The 15,186-nt window shown below is 42.4% G+C and overlaps 1 protein-coding gene across 1 annotated transcript; it reads left to right on the forward strand.

Annotated features, from left to right (window-relative positions):
- Nucleotides 1–1,576: 1,576 nt before the first annotated feature.
- On the forward strand, nt 1,577–3,160 carry LOC124102896 (ubiquitin carboxyl-terminal hydrolase 17-like protein 6). Its single transcript, XM_046459340.1, has one exon. The coding sequence runs from the start codon at nt 1,577–1,579 to the stop codon at nt 3,158–3,160; it is 1,584 nt and encodes a 527-aa protein (XP_046315296.1).
- The last annotated feature ends 12,026 nt before the right edge of the window (nt 3,161–15,186 follow it).

A 15,186-nucleotide genomic window follows, 5' to 3' on the forward strand; every position in this document is an offset into this window, starting at 1 on the left:
ATCGCTCCTGTGAATTTTCAGGGACATTAAATAAAACACAGACACAATTTACCTTTACACAAGCTTCAGGACAGCTTCCCCAGCTCTTAGCCTCAGGTACCCAAAAGGGAGAGCAAGAGAAAGTCGAGAGAGAAAGAGAGTGAGAGAGAGAGAGAGAGAGAGAGAGAGAGAGAGAGAGAGAGAGAGAACGTTTGGAAGTGAGATTTTATTGGGGAGACTTTTGTTCTTTGAAAGTTCTACCCAAAAAGGGCAGAAGGGGCAGGACTACAAGGAAGAGGTGAGTGTAATTCAACCTTAGGGGCATGCCCCACAAAGAAGACCCCTTACTGTCTGAGCAGGACCCCACCCAAGCCACAGCAAATGCAGTGTTTGGTTAGAATCTGAGGCATCAGGACTGGAGGTGTGGTCATTCAGTGTGGCTCCCCACAGCCCTTCCTACGCTCACCTTTGCATGGGTCCTTCTGCCCGCAGGCAATATTTTGTAATTCTTCTCTGGCTTCCAGATTTTGATTACATCTGTCAATACTTGGTCCCCACCCTGGGCAGAGAGGTGGGTTCCATGTTTTCCTTCAGAGCCCTCCACAAGCTGCACACACAGAAGGCTGTCCATTTTATAAGCCAACAGAGATAGACAAATACATTTCAAACTATGTTCCAGACCATTCCACTGAGGAATGAAATTCAACAGAGGAAAGGAACCAGAGAATGAACACGTTAGTCCATTAATCTCATTTAAACTATTTATGACCCGATATAAGTACTGGCATTTGGGTGGAGAAGTCTGTACATAAGATACATGAGTACTGGAAGGAACATTATCTTGAACATAATAAAAATCTTATTCCCTGCCTCCTTGATATTTCTCCCAAAGACAAGCAGGCATATTCCTAAAGGACTTCCTTTTGCATTCAAAACCATCATGGAAATGTGTCAGGACACATCCAGCATGACTTGGTTTATTGAGAAGGAAATGAAATGTATCTTTTTCTCAGAAAAGTGGTTTAAAAATTCAAAAAAAATATATATTTTAATAAGTAAAAACATTTTAATTGAGATATTACCATTATGAATATGTGCACACCTCAAAATGCTAATGAAATGTGTTTATAAAAATACTCCTTGGGCTGGGGATGTGGCTCAGGCGGTAACAGTGCTTGCCTGGCATGTGCTTGGCGCTGGGTTCAATCCTTAGCACCACATAAAAATAAAATAAAGATGCTGTGTCCACTAAAAAATAAATAAATATTAAAAATTCTCTCTCTCTCTCTCTCTCTCTCTCTCTCTCTCTCTCTCTCTCTCTCTCTTAAAAAAAAAATGCTCCTAGGATCCACAAACAGGGAAAAGAGTCAACCAGTCTCTCCAGGAAGTGAACTGACTACACCCAAATCCCTAAACCAATTAAGTGCTTGCAGGTGATTGGTGGATCTGGCAGGAAGTTAGTGGGTGTGGTCAGGAGGCTGAGCTATAAAAGGCTGAAAACATGGACCAGGCTGTCATTTGAAGGCCAGATCTGAAGGAGAAGCTCTCTCCTCTGGAGATTCAGCAGGGAAACCTGGTGGTTACTGCTCCTGGAGACATGGAGGCAGCTTCACTCCACTGTGGAGGTGAGTCTCACTTTGATGACTGTATAAAACCTGAATGGTCATCAAATGCAGCTGATGCTAAAGTCCATTTGGGTTCTTCTCTACCTGCAGAGTCATCATTGTCACCTTGCCCTGAGGTACACTTCAATAAGAATTCAGCTCCTGTGGGGCCACTGCTGGCTCCTAGAGGGAAACTTTGTCTGAACTGGCAGAGACCGTCCGCAGCTGGTGCTGGGCTGCAGAACATGGGAAACACTTGCTACGTGAATGCAGCCCTGCAGTGCCTGACATACACACCTCCCCTGGCCAACTACATGCTGTCCCAGGAGCACTGCCAACGCTGTCCTCGTCACAGGGTCTGCATGCTGTGTGTGATGCAAGCCCACGTGACACGGGCTCTCCGCCACCCTGGGGATGTCATTCATCCCCTGCCTGCATTGGTTGCTGGCTTCCACAAATCCCGGCAGGAAGACGCCCATGAATTTCTGCTCTTCACTCTCCATGCCATGCAGAAAGCATGTCTGTGTGGGCACAAGCAGCCAGGTGCTCACTCCAAGGACCCTACCCTCATGCGCCAGATATTTGGAGGGTGCTGGAGATCTCAAATCAAGTGTCTCCACTGCTGTGGCCTTTCGGACACTTTTGACCCCTACCTGGACATTATGCTAGACATCACAGCAGCTCCCAGTGTGCAGCATGCACTGGAGCACTTGGTGAAGCCTGAGTGGCTGGAAGGGGAGAACGCCTACCAGTGTGGTGTTTGTCAGAAGAAGAGGCCAGCCTGCAAGACCCTGACCCTGCAGAAGGCACCAAAAGTTCTTATGCTTGTATTGAAACGATTCTCGGATCTCACAGGGGAAAAAATTGCTGAGCACGTGCGCTATCCTGAGTGTCTTGACATGCAGCCATACATGTCTCAGCAGGGCAGAGGCCCACTGGTGTACACCCTCTATGCTGTGCTGGTCCATGCTGGGTTGAGTTGTCACAGTGGACATTACTATTGTTACATAAAAGCTGGCAATGGCCAGTGGTACAAAATGGACGATGCTAAGGTAGTGGCCTGTGACATTACTTGTGTCCTGAGTCAGCGCGCCTACGTCCTCTTTTATGTCCAGAAGAGTAAACTTGAAACTGACAATGGGAGTGTGTCACTAGGCAGGGAACCAATAGCTCCTGGGACTGAGGACACAATCTTGGGAGCCACCCAAGGAGAGCTCCAAGGAGACTCCTATAGCAAAGCAGTAGAGCCAGAAGAGCACTTGGTGGATACAGCTACTGGAGAAATCACCTTGGATCAGTGGAAATTTCTCCAACAACAGAACCGACCAAAGTCTGAATTCAACCTCAGGAAAGTGGAATTCACTCTGCCTCCCAATGTTGTTGTGATTCACCAGTCAAAACACAGAGAAAAGGAGAACATAAACGATAAGCAGGAAAAATACAAGCCGAACAAGGATACCAAGTACAGAGTAGGTGAGGAGTTGGTGAACACTGGCCAACTCCCGTGTGTTGCAGGAAGGCCCAGAGCCACCAAGAAGAAGAACAAGCAGGGCAAGAGGGCAGTAGTTGTGGTCTAGCAATCCAGGGCACTGTGAAGGCCTTTGTATTGCAAACTAATGGTAAGCACTTAGCAGTCCCTGGAGTGCTTTGAGTTCCCTGAAGTAGAGGAGTGCAAACAGAAGCCTGGGTGATCACGGAATCCAGTTGTGGGTTTGGGAGTCAAACCAAAGCCTTTAGTCAGTCTCCAATCATTGGGACTTCTCCAAAGTGCCATGGCATCTCTGAAACCTTGAGAACTGTGGTGGATGGGCAGTGGAAAGAGGGAAAGGTACCCATGGCATCCAAGCAGTTCAAGGTCAAGTACCACTGCAGAAGGTTGTCCCAACAAGCTCAGCTCCTTCAGAGCCCAGGGACGTGGCACTCTCCAGCTGCCAGCTCACAGCCCTGCATCGTGTTCCTGAGGGGGCAGCAGCCCCAAGCACCTGAAAGGTCATAAGGAGGAAGCTGTGATTATCCAGGAACTCATCCCAATGCAGAAATTCTTCCTCCTTCTCTTCTTCCTCTGCCTCCCTCCTCCCTCACCTCTCCTTCCTCTTCTTCCTGTGGTCCAGGTGTGGGCAAAGCCACCTCCAAAGGCTGCCTAATTAGGAGCACTGGGCCTTCTTTTGTCCAAGGGATGGTCTATGCACCCTGCCAACCCCTCCCTAGAAGAAATGGCTTTTCTAGAGGAAGAAACCTGCAGCCTTAAGGTTGATTCCAAAGATAGTTCTCCTAACTCATGAATCTGAATTTGCAGCTGAAGCTGAAGGTCAGAAGGATGGGATGGAAGAACCAAACGAGGTCCAGAAAAGGGAGTGGAATAGGCTTGGGACCAGGCCTCCAAGGTGATATACCTGAAGGCTCTACAGGACATCCTAGGGAAATCCAGTGCCCAGAAGGAAAGAAGCTGCCACCCCTAGGGTGAAGCCCATCCCAGAAGTGTGTCCCAACCATATGGAAGGACCAGCCTGGAGCATCAATGTCACTCCTCAGAAAGAGAAAGAGTTGTCCCCAGAGGTCAGAGCCCAGGAGGAACAGCCTGTTCACCTCACCTCCAGGGCTGCACCTCTGACTTCTGTGACACTGGGACACTGACAGTCTGCCTGTGGGAGCAGCTGCTGAAGGAGGATCTGGTCTGGGGGGCCTTCAGCTGCCACCCAGATTTTGCACTTTATTATAGTGGGAGCCAAGAGAAATCTGTTGCAGGCCTTGCGGCACCCCAAGTTCATAATCTTTGGGTAAATGGGCTGGGATTGCTCTTACTAGTGCACCTCGCCCGTCCCAGAGCAGGGCAAGATAACCAGGGTCTCTGTGGTCAGCTTGTCTCTTTTTTTAGATGTTGAGACCTAACAGCAAGGTTTTTACACTTCTAGAGCTAACAAATATAATTCCTAAAAGTTTCTGTGGATGTCATTTGTCAAATGCTTTATAAGCCATTTCTTATCATTTGGCCATGTTGTTTGTTTTGTTCAGTTTTGGAGTACTGGGGAAGGAATCGAGGCAGCGAGCTGCACCCCAGCTCCCCAGTATGCTTGGGGACCAGGGAGGAGAGGCATTTTGTGACTTCTCATGACTGACATCAGCATGAATCTTTCCTTCTTGGGAAGCAATCAACTTTGGGTGTTGTTTTGTTTTAAATGTGAAATATGCCCATTACAGAATATTTGGAAAGTGCAAACAAATGTGTAAAGATCATTCTCATTCACCCTGAAAAATTAAAAATAAAAATAAGAGGAGGCTCATGGTTTTTTGTAAACAAAATTTTATTAGTTACTCTGAAGAAAAAAAAAATTTAAAAGGTCCAGGACCAGATGGTTTCACAGCTGAATTCGAATAGACTTTTAAGGAAGAACTAGTACAAATTCTACTCAGAATATTCCAGGAAACAGAAAGGTAACACTTGCATATACACTCTATGTAACCAGTATAACTTTAATACCAAGTCCAGATATGTAACCTTCAAAGAAAGAAAGCTCCAGACTACTATTCCTCAGGAACAAAGAGGCAAAAATCCTTAACATAATATTGTCAAATCACATTCAACCTCACATTAAGCATTGTTCATCACGGTCATGTTGGTTACATTCTGAGTATGAAAGAATGGTCCAACACAGGCTAATCAACAAAAGTAATATGCTTCATAAATTGAATGTAGGACAAAAATCACACAAACATCTCAACAGATGCATAAAGTCTTTGACAAAATTTGACATCCATTTATGATAAAATTTTTGAATAAACTAAAAATACAAGGAACTTAACATCATAAAGTTTCTACATGACACACACAAAGCCAAAATTATGGTGAGTGGAAAAAACTTGAAAGCATTTCTTTGTAATCAGAAACGATTGAGGATGCCCATTCTCCTCTCCCCACTCCTATTCATTACACTATTTGAAACCTCAGCAACAGCACTCAAGGGATACCACTAGGAAAGAAAGAAGTCAGATTGTTCCTCTTTGCAAATGATATGATATGATATTTTGTTGACAAAATTCTAAAAGCAAATTCACCAAATTAACAGGATTCACATTCAGAGTATACCAATAATGAATCTGTTGCAGAACAATTCCATTCACAAGAGCTTTAAAAATAAAATAAATTACTGGGAATGAATCTAAACAAAAGATTGGAATATCTCTACAAGTCAAACTGACACACACACACACAGAGACACACAAACACACACACACACACGCACACAGAGAGAGAGAGAGAGAGAGAGAGAGAGAGAGAGAGAGAGAGAGATCTAAGAAGCCATGAGAAGGTGAAAAAAAACTTTCATATACATAAATAGGTATCATTGATTTTGTTAAAATAGTCAGAATACCCCAAGCATTCTACAGATTCAATGAAATTCCCATGAAAATATCAATAATATTCTCCTTACAAGGAGAAAAACTAATCCTAAAATTTATACAGAACAAAAGCCCAATAATAGTTAAATAATTCTGACCCCAAAGAGTTAACGTGGAGGAATTACAATACCTGACCTCAAGTGTACTACAGAGTCATAGTAACAAACATAGGATATTTCTGGCCTAAAGTTAAACACATGGGCAATGAACCAAAATGGAAGACACAGGGACAAACCTGCATAGTTACAGGTTGCAGGCATCTATTTCTTGACATAGGTGCCACAATCTTGTGTTGGAGGAAAGACAGCATCTTTATCAAATGGTGCTTTGAAAACTGGATATGCATGTTAAAAAAAAAAACTAAAAATAGAAATCTCTCACCCTGTACAAAAGTCAACTGCAAATGGATCAAAAAACTTGAAATAGCAGAAACTTTGCACCTGATAGAGTAGGTATATATAAAATAATCACTTTTATATATAGCTCCAGGCAGCAACTTTCTTCACAAGAATCCGGTAGTTCAGAAAACACCACCAAGAATCAACCAATGGAATGGTAAGGAGATAAAATGCTTTTGCACAGGGCCAGAAACAATTAGCATTATGAAGAGAGAACCTTACACCAAAGAAGAAAGTCTTGGGCAGCTTCTCTTCCAAAGGAAGATTAATAGCAAGAACATATAAAAAAAAAACTCAAAAAACCTACCACTAGCAAAACAACTCATTCAGTAAAGGAATCAATGAACTAAATAGACATATTTCAAAAAATAAGTACAAATGGCCAACTGGTATATGAAAACTTTGTTTAAAATCTTTAGCTAGCAGAGAAATGCAAATCAATGCTATAATGAGATTCTATCTCACTGCAACTAGAATGGCAAACATCAAGAATACAAATACCAGTAAATGCTGGCAAGAATGCAGAAGGAATGAAACACATAAATTTTAGGGTCTGAGTTGTGAAGTCGGAAGTGAGCCTTATTGGATTACATATAAATGTGACCTGACATTTTTCTCTCACAGCTTTACATGTTCTTATTTTCTTTGGTAGGTATTTAGAATCAGATGACATGCAAGTATTTAGAGAACTGACATTAATTAAAGTGGTGTAGCCTCTGAATTCGTCATTCAACAAATTCTGACATTGCAGAAAGACACAAATGTATATAGTCTATGTTGATGACATACATAGGTCATGCCACACACAGAAACACACAAGCATTTATGAACACAGTAAGAGAAAAGTTGTGTTTGACTATGCATTCCTTGGTATGACTTCTAACAACTTAGACTTTTAACTTCTCTACCAATGTTTTAAATGCTTAAATGGCTTCCACTCACAAATCAATGGTATTTTGGACTCTGCCTTAATATACTCCAGTTATATACTATCTTTATGGTTTCAGAGAAGGCTTATTATGCTGATTGCTTTTGTGATAATTGTACACAATATACAATTTGCTGTCTTGTTTATTATTGTCCTAGCATGATCCCAATTGTCACCTAGACTTCTGGATGCCAGGATGCTGTGTACCCTTAACTGCCTATGCCCCACCCGATAGAGAACAGGACTTTAGGTCACTCTGCCCAAATTCACCCTTTCTCATGAGGGAAAAGTCAGATTGAATCAGTGCCCAAATACCCAAAGAATGTAAGTAACTGAGTCTTAGCAGGTGGGAATGTCAGTCATTAGTCAGTCATTATTTTAGTAAGCTACTTTCACTGCTCTAAGACCTGAGCAGAACAATTTTAAGGAGCAGAAGTTTATGTGGGGACTCCCAGTTTCATAGCTCCATTCCTTGAGGCTCAAGATGTGGCTGAATATAATTACAGAAGAGTGTGACAAAGGGAAGCAGCTCACATCACAATCAGAAATCAGAGAGAGACTCCGCTCACCAGTTATAAAATATATACCCCAAAGGCACGCCCCCGGGGATCTACCTTCTCAGGCCACACCCTCCTGTCTACAGTTACCATCCAATTTAATTCACAGATTGGGTTAAGGCTCTTAGAACCCAATCATTTCTCCTCTAACCCTTCTTGCATTGTCTCACTCATGAGTTTTGGGGGGCACCGCATGTCCAAACCGAAGTCATGAATGGGAGAGCAGGGAGAAGATAATGAAGATGACTGAAAACCACAGGGAGCCTCATCTGACGGGAGAACTCCTGGAAGATGAAGCCTTGGGATGTCAATGCCTCCTCAGCTGTGATTGCGTCCCCTTAAGAAAATCTAGTGTTTCAAGATCAGGTCACTCCCTACCCCATGGCCTGGACTCTTCTTGCCACAACTGTCTCAATCCCAAACACCCTGGCAACCAAAGCATCAAGACCCTCAAAAAAAGAAAAAAAAAAAAAAAGCTCACTGAGGGCTATTCAAAGGACAACAGGTTTGTTTTAATGTTAAAGCATATGATGATCAACAACATATCTCTTTGCTAATGAGTTGGAAATAGTTGAATTTAAACTGGTGTGTGTGTGTGTGTGTGTGTGTGTGTGTGAGTGAGTGAAAGCAGATTGACAAGAGTCCCCACAAAGCTTGGGAGTCTATACTATTTAACATCTCTGATGTGTGGATTAGGAATAGTTGAGGCTCTAGCCATGAGATTTTTATTTTGTAGACTGTTTCCTTTTGTAGTAGGAACTAGAGAGTGCAATGCCAACCTCTCTGTGCAAGAGCAGTTTCACTCTCATGCGGCCAATTCCATTCTGACTTCCTATTGGCAAGGGTGACAGAGACCAATGTGTGGACTCACCTCCTGGCCCTTCATGGAACAAGCCCCGCCCCGGGCAGTGCTGGGACAGGGCTGAGCCTTTGCTTTAATACAGCAGAGTTTCTCGCCATTTTTTTGCACAGCTTATTCCACTTAGAAGACATCTTTCAGTTCCACCCCTGTGGCCATGACAGGGATGATTTGTATATTTCAAAATAGGTAGAGTAGGTGCTTTGGTTGTTCTCACCACAATTACATGGTATTTTTGAAGTAGTAGATTTACTCAATGTATACAGGTATGGAAATATCAGATGGTGCTCGGCAAGTATACACAATTATTACGTCAATTAATGAGGGAAAAAAACAAAGACAGAGGTGGCATGTAAGTTGCCTTCTCTTTATTTTCATTTAATTTACTTTTTTCACACTTCAGCTCATTCATAAATTTAAATGCCTTTGACACAAAAATGGGTGATATTCTATAGTTTGATCAACTCTTTAATTTCCAGATATATTATAGCTTTCCACCCATATTTTCTTTATTCTCTAAATTATCTGAACATTTTTTTAAACTTCAAAACACATTCATATGTACACACACACACACACACACACACACACACGTATATATGTATAGTTTTTAGAATTTTTCTTTTTCTTTTTTGTCCTGGGGATTGAACCCAAGGGCATTTAACCACTGAGCCACATCTCCAGCCTTTTTTATTTTTTATTTTGACACAGGTTCTCAGTAAGTTGTTTAGGGCCTCTCTAAGTTGCTGAGGCTGGCTTTGAACTCACCATCCTGCTGCCTCAGCCTCCCGAAATGCTGGGATTACAGGTGTACACCACTGTACCTGCTTTTTTGAGCATGTTTTGTGGAAGAGACTATCATTTCTCCAACATGTATTCTTGGTGCCTTTGCGTAATATAAATAAATAATATCTATATCTACATCTATAACTTATTCATGAAGTCTGACATTGTGAAAATACACACGAATTTTAGGTCAAATTTAATGACATGGCATACATTCTAAATACATACATACACATACATTCTAAATTTTACTCTACATGTTGAATCTAAGGTAATATAAGAATATCTGTATAAATTTGATGCTATTTAGTTCTGGCTTTTTCATTGAATATATTCATGATCTTCAAGTATACATATTTTTTAAATGTAAAGCAACACATTTGTAGGGAATGTCTTATGTAATTTAAAGTTCAGTTACTGGAACCTGTTATCAATAACTTTCCTATGGCATATACATACATATATGTGTGCATGCATATTAAATGTGTGTGTGTGTATAATTTATATTACTCTTTCACACTGGGATGAAATTTTAAATATATGTTTGAAAAGTGAGTAAAGCATTCCTGGTTTTTTAAAGATGAGCACCCTGGAACAAGGAATATTTTTCCACTTTTTCCTTACAAAGGAAGTTAAGAGCTCTCTTACCTCTGTTTGGTTGTACTTTATTATGTTAAACTGATATTCAGATAGAGTCAGGAAACAATATTGAGAGCTTTGTGAATTGATGATGGGGATAAAAGTCAGCTTCAAAACTAACATTTTAACTGACTGAGACTTGCCCACGGCCAGCCTCCCTGGGATAAGGCTCCGCCACTCACCCTGCTCATTCCCACAGTGAAGCCAATGTTAGAGGATTTAAGCTCATTTACCATTTTGGGCCGAATATTGTTTTTTATTGTAAAGATTACTGTGATCTCAAAATAAAAGTTTATAATACAAAATGAAGGAAATGTTTAGGACATTGTAAAATCTAGTTGAAGATGAAAATATCTTTTAAAAGAAAGCAACCCTTATCACGGATTTCATGTATGATTGAGGTAATGAACTTCTGGGTCTTTGTGGAGGCTAAATAGATTCCAAAGATACATTATTGTCATTATACACATTATGTTTCATGGTGGAAACATATCATAAAACTGAATATATTTTTGGCCTTGTTAACTTCATTTTGTGACCTGCAAGACCCTGGCCCATCATGGAGGATGGCAGCACTGGTACAGGAATGCTGAAGGAGCCCAGAGGCTTCTCATGAGTTCCCAAGAGTGACCCCTGAGGAACCTCAGTGGACATGAACAGTAATAAAAATAAAGACAACTTTTGACCAACTAGATTTTTAATACCAGGTAAGAAAGTAGGATCACTAACAGTCATGCAAACACAGTTAGAAGGAAAGAAAATGGTCCTTTCATTGTAACTTGAGATGTGTACTTGTGTGAGCCCTAACAAAGATAAATACATACAGGAGGCTGTAAGGAATGTGTAATAACAGTTATCATCAAGGACTCTGCCAGAGTGGCAAATGTGCCCTGGGAATTGTTCAGTCCTAAAAATCATTCTAAGTTCCTACATGTGGACTTGACATGCTTTCTGCTGGTAACATGATAAACCCCATGATGTATCCCTCAGACTCGCATAAAACATGCAGTGTGGCATGTGACAGCCTGAAGGGACACAGTTAAATGAATCCCTATGGTAAATACAGAGGTAATGCTTTAAAATTTTTTTTTTACTAATCTGATGAAATTAAAAATCTTAAATTGTCTTAAACATTGATAATGTTTCCAAAGGTTAAATGACCTTCATTCACAAACCAATGACAATTTGAATTCCCCTTAAGCTTTAAAGAGTTACTTACTACCTTCATGGTTTCCACAGCCTGGCTGATGATACCCCACCGAAGACTTTGTCCTAATGGTTTACAAAAATAATACTTTGCTGTCTATTTTATAGTTGTCCCAGCAAGATCCCTGCCTGTGGATGACTCATCAGTCATCTGGCAGCTGTACCATGGACCTCCTGATTCCCCTTATGCTAAACACCCTTAACTGCCCCTGACACACCTGATGGAGAACCAGGACTGGGTCACTCCCACCTTGACCATCTGTCACCAGTGAGCAGACCCATAAATGGCCTAAAATAATTCAGGGACCTTAAATCTTGTGTGGGGTGGATTTCAGTCAGCAATGAGTGGCTGGTCAGGGGAAGGCATAATGGGTGACTGGACGCCACAGGAATACTACCTGACAGACAAGCACTTGGGAGTCGGGGGCTTGGTGTGACAGAGCCTTCCCAGCCATAATGACACCACCTTCGGACACACTGTTGTTTCAAGATTGTGTCACTCCCTGGACCTTCCCTGATCACTGAAATGGTCACAACCACCAATCCACCTGTCAACAGAACATCAAGAAGCTCACAGAAAGCTTGCCAAGGGCTATCCAGAGGGTGATAAACTGACAAAGGGCACAGGAAGCTGGGCCAAAACCAAGGGGGACTCGATTTCCTTAAAGACTCCAACACTGACCATGCAGTGTCTATGCTTCAGTCAGATGTCCAAAGGGGAACCTGGACGGGGCTCTCTGGCAGCTCCCCTGGAACCCCCAGTCAGACTGGAGTGCAGGAGGAGGGCACCTTCCTTCTCCTGAGAAGACCCTCCTGAGAGAGTTCCCTTCTCCTTTTCCTGTGCTTTCTAATAGGCTCAAGCCTCTACTCTGAGTGACCTGTGGACATGTTTCTGGCATGATGCAGGAACTGGTGAGGAGCATTGCCATGGCTCCTCAGTGTGCAGCAGGCTCATGCCCTTCAGCAGTTCCTTACAAGCAGCCACTTCACACAGTTCAGGTCCAACTCCCACCCACCACTGCACACGCACTTGATCTATCTATAGTGACCACTGGTACGCTTTCAGGTCAGCACATTTGATCTTCCACATAACAGAGTGAATGTGGTTCTTGTCGTTCTGGGTCTGGCTTGGTTCCACTAACATAGGGCCTTCTACCTTCACACTTGTGCTTTAACTGACAAGATTTGGCTGAATGCTGCTCCATTGTGTGTACAGAGCACATCTTCTCTATCCAGTCCTCTGTCAATAGGCAGCACCTGATTCTGTGTCTTAGCTACTGGGAACAGAGCTGCAAGAAACGAGGCTCAGCAGGTGTCTGCTTGATATGCTGTTATCAGTTCCTATGGATATATGTCCAAAAGTGGGATACCTGCATCGCATGGTATACCTATTTTTAGATTTTTCAGGAAACTCAATACTGTGTGCCATAACGTGTGAATTAATTTATGTTCCCACCAAGAGTAAATGTGATTTCCTCCTCCTCCACATCCTCAGTGAAGAGACAACCTAGATAATGGTAGAAAGTAGTTGCAAATATTCATATGACCTAGGGTTAATCTCCAGTATATTTAAGGAACCAGAAAATACTGACATGAATCACAAAACACACAACTTACTCCACTGAAAAACGGGCAAATGACCTGAGTACACACTTTTAAAAGAAGAAATACAAATGACCAACAAATATATTAAAAATGCTTGACATCCTTAACCTATCAGGAAAAAATAAATGAGAATCCCAGTATTCCACCTCAGCCCAGTTAGAATGACCATTAGGAAAGAAAGAAAAATAACAAATGGGGTCAAAGCTGTGGAGGATTCTCATGTGCCACCCCCCACCAGCACGAGTGGCTGAACTAAGTGACTCATATGAATTTGGGGTGACACAAGGTACCACACAGACACAAAATACCTTCAATAAGCTTCAGGAGGGCTTTTCCATCTCCTGGCCTCAGGCTCCTCAAGAAGCGGGGCAAGAGGAGGTCATGGGAGGCTGATGAGAGAGAGAGCAAGCACACCCTGAGGTGGGCTTTTATTTGGGGGGACGCTGTTTCTTAGAGCATTCTATCCAAAAAAGGCGGAAGGGGTAGGATTACAAGGAACAGGTGAGTGTAGCTCAACCCCAGCAGGTGACACCTACACCTGGTGCCATGCCTTGCTATCTGAGCTGGGGTGATGCCCGAGTTACTGTGGAGAGCAATAATTGTTCCGGACCCCAGGTTTCAAGACTGAAATGCGTGTTCATCCAGGGTGGCTCCCCACACTCATGCTTTAAGGTTAAGGCTTAAAACTCTGAGGCCCCTGACCTGAGGGATGACATGTCTCTTTCTTTACAGAATGGAAACAGTTGAAGTAAAACGAATTGTTTGTGTGTAGGAGTGGGTGGAACAGAGTGTCCACAAAGCTTGGAAGTCCATGCAGTTCGACATTTGTGATGGGTGGGTTAGCAATACTTGTGGCTCAGACCATTATAATTTTTTGTATGATTTTTACTGTTTATAGCAGGAACTAGAAAGTGAAGTAGCAAAATGTGTACAAGAGCAGTTTCACACCGATGAGGCAAATTCCATTTGGATTTGGCATTTGCAAGTGAGACACAGGCATGAACTCAGCTCCTGGGACTTCATGGAGCCAGCACCTGGGCAGTGAGGGTGAGGCCAAGACACTGCTGTAACAGCAAAAATCACTCCCACTTTGTGCACAGCTCATTTCACTCAACGAGCTGTCCTGCAGTGCCACCCATGGGCAATAACAATAATGCTTCGTGTATTTCAGAATAGAACGGGAGTTCGGAAGCTCTCCCCATAGTGAAGTATTTTTGAGGTAGTAGATTTACACAAGGTATGCAGGCATGGAAACATCACTTTGAACCCTGTAGTTATACACGATGAATAAGCCACAGATCACAGGGAAAAAAAGAACAAAATCATAGGTTTCACTGAATTCCTTTTTCTTTATATTTACTTTATTCTTCAGGTGATTTATAAATTTAAGAGTGTCCTTGCAATTAATGTGGACACAATTTTGTGATCAACTTATTAACATCAGATAAAATATATTTTATCACTCATTTTTATCTTTAGTCTCACAACAATCTGAATGTTATTTAAATTCTAAACATCTTATATTTCCATCTAATTCTGTTCTCTATTTCTAAGTATTTTGTGTCTTGTCCTGTGTAATCTTTATGTAATATGCACAATTTAGTTTTATCAAGTAAAAATTAATTTTTCTATCATTTCAGAAAACTTAAGCTTATTATTTCTATTTCTTCCCATGAGTATTTAAAAACAGAACATAGTACACTGGATTTTTACATTTTTTATTAACTTTTTTATGGCAAAATCCATTTATTATGAAATAAAAAGCAAAATAAAAGGGAGGCGTATCACCAGGCCACCACAACCAGTCCCATCTCCTTCCTTTGCCCAAAGCTATCAATATGGAAGTTCCCCAGTCCCATATAATTGGAACCTCCTCTCCTGTTGCTAGCTCCAGCTGTGACACAGGGGGCAGTCCTACTCCAGATATACAAATATTTCACAGGTACAATATGTCCACTGGGGAGGGTGGCCCACGCTCCAGCCCCCTGGGCCCTGCCTGGCCTACAGTTAGCCTCAAGTGTCATAGGGCCTGAGAACCCTGCCCAGTGGCCCTGCACAAGATGCTTCTGAGGAGCGGAGCCTCCAGGACTGCCTGCACCCACCCTGCCCTCCTCTAGCCTTCAGTGACTCCACCTCTCTGAAGACCCAGGAGAAGGCGGCCCAGCTGACCTGGCCCACAGGGCCTCTAAGAAGATGGGAGCCTCAGTGAATGGAGGACTGCCATCAC

The sequence above is a fragment of the Marmota monax genome, unplaced genomic scaffold (assembly GCF_021218885.2).
Source record: "Marmota monax isolate L192 unplaced genomic scaffold, Marmota_monax_Labrador192_F-V1.1 WCK01_AAM20220418_F8-fsc00288, whole genome shotgun sequence".
NCBI classification, from domain to species: domain Eukaryota; kingdom Metazoa; phylum Chordata; class Mammalia; order Rodentia; family Sciuridae; genus Marmota; species Marmota monax.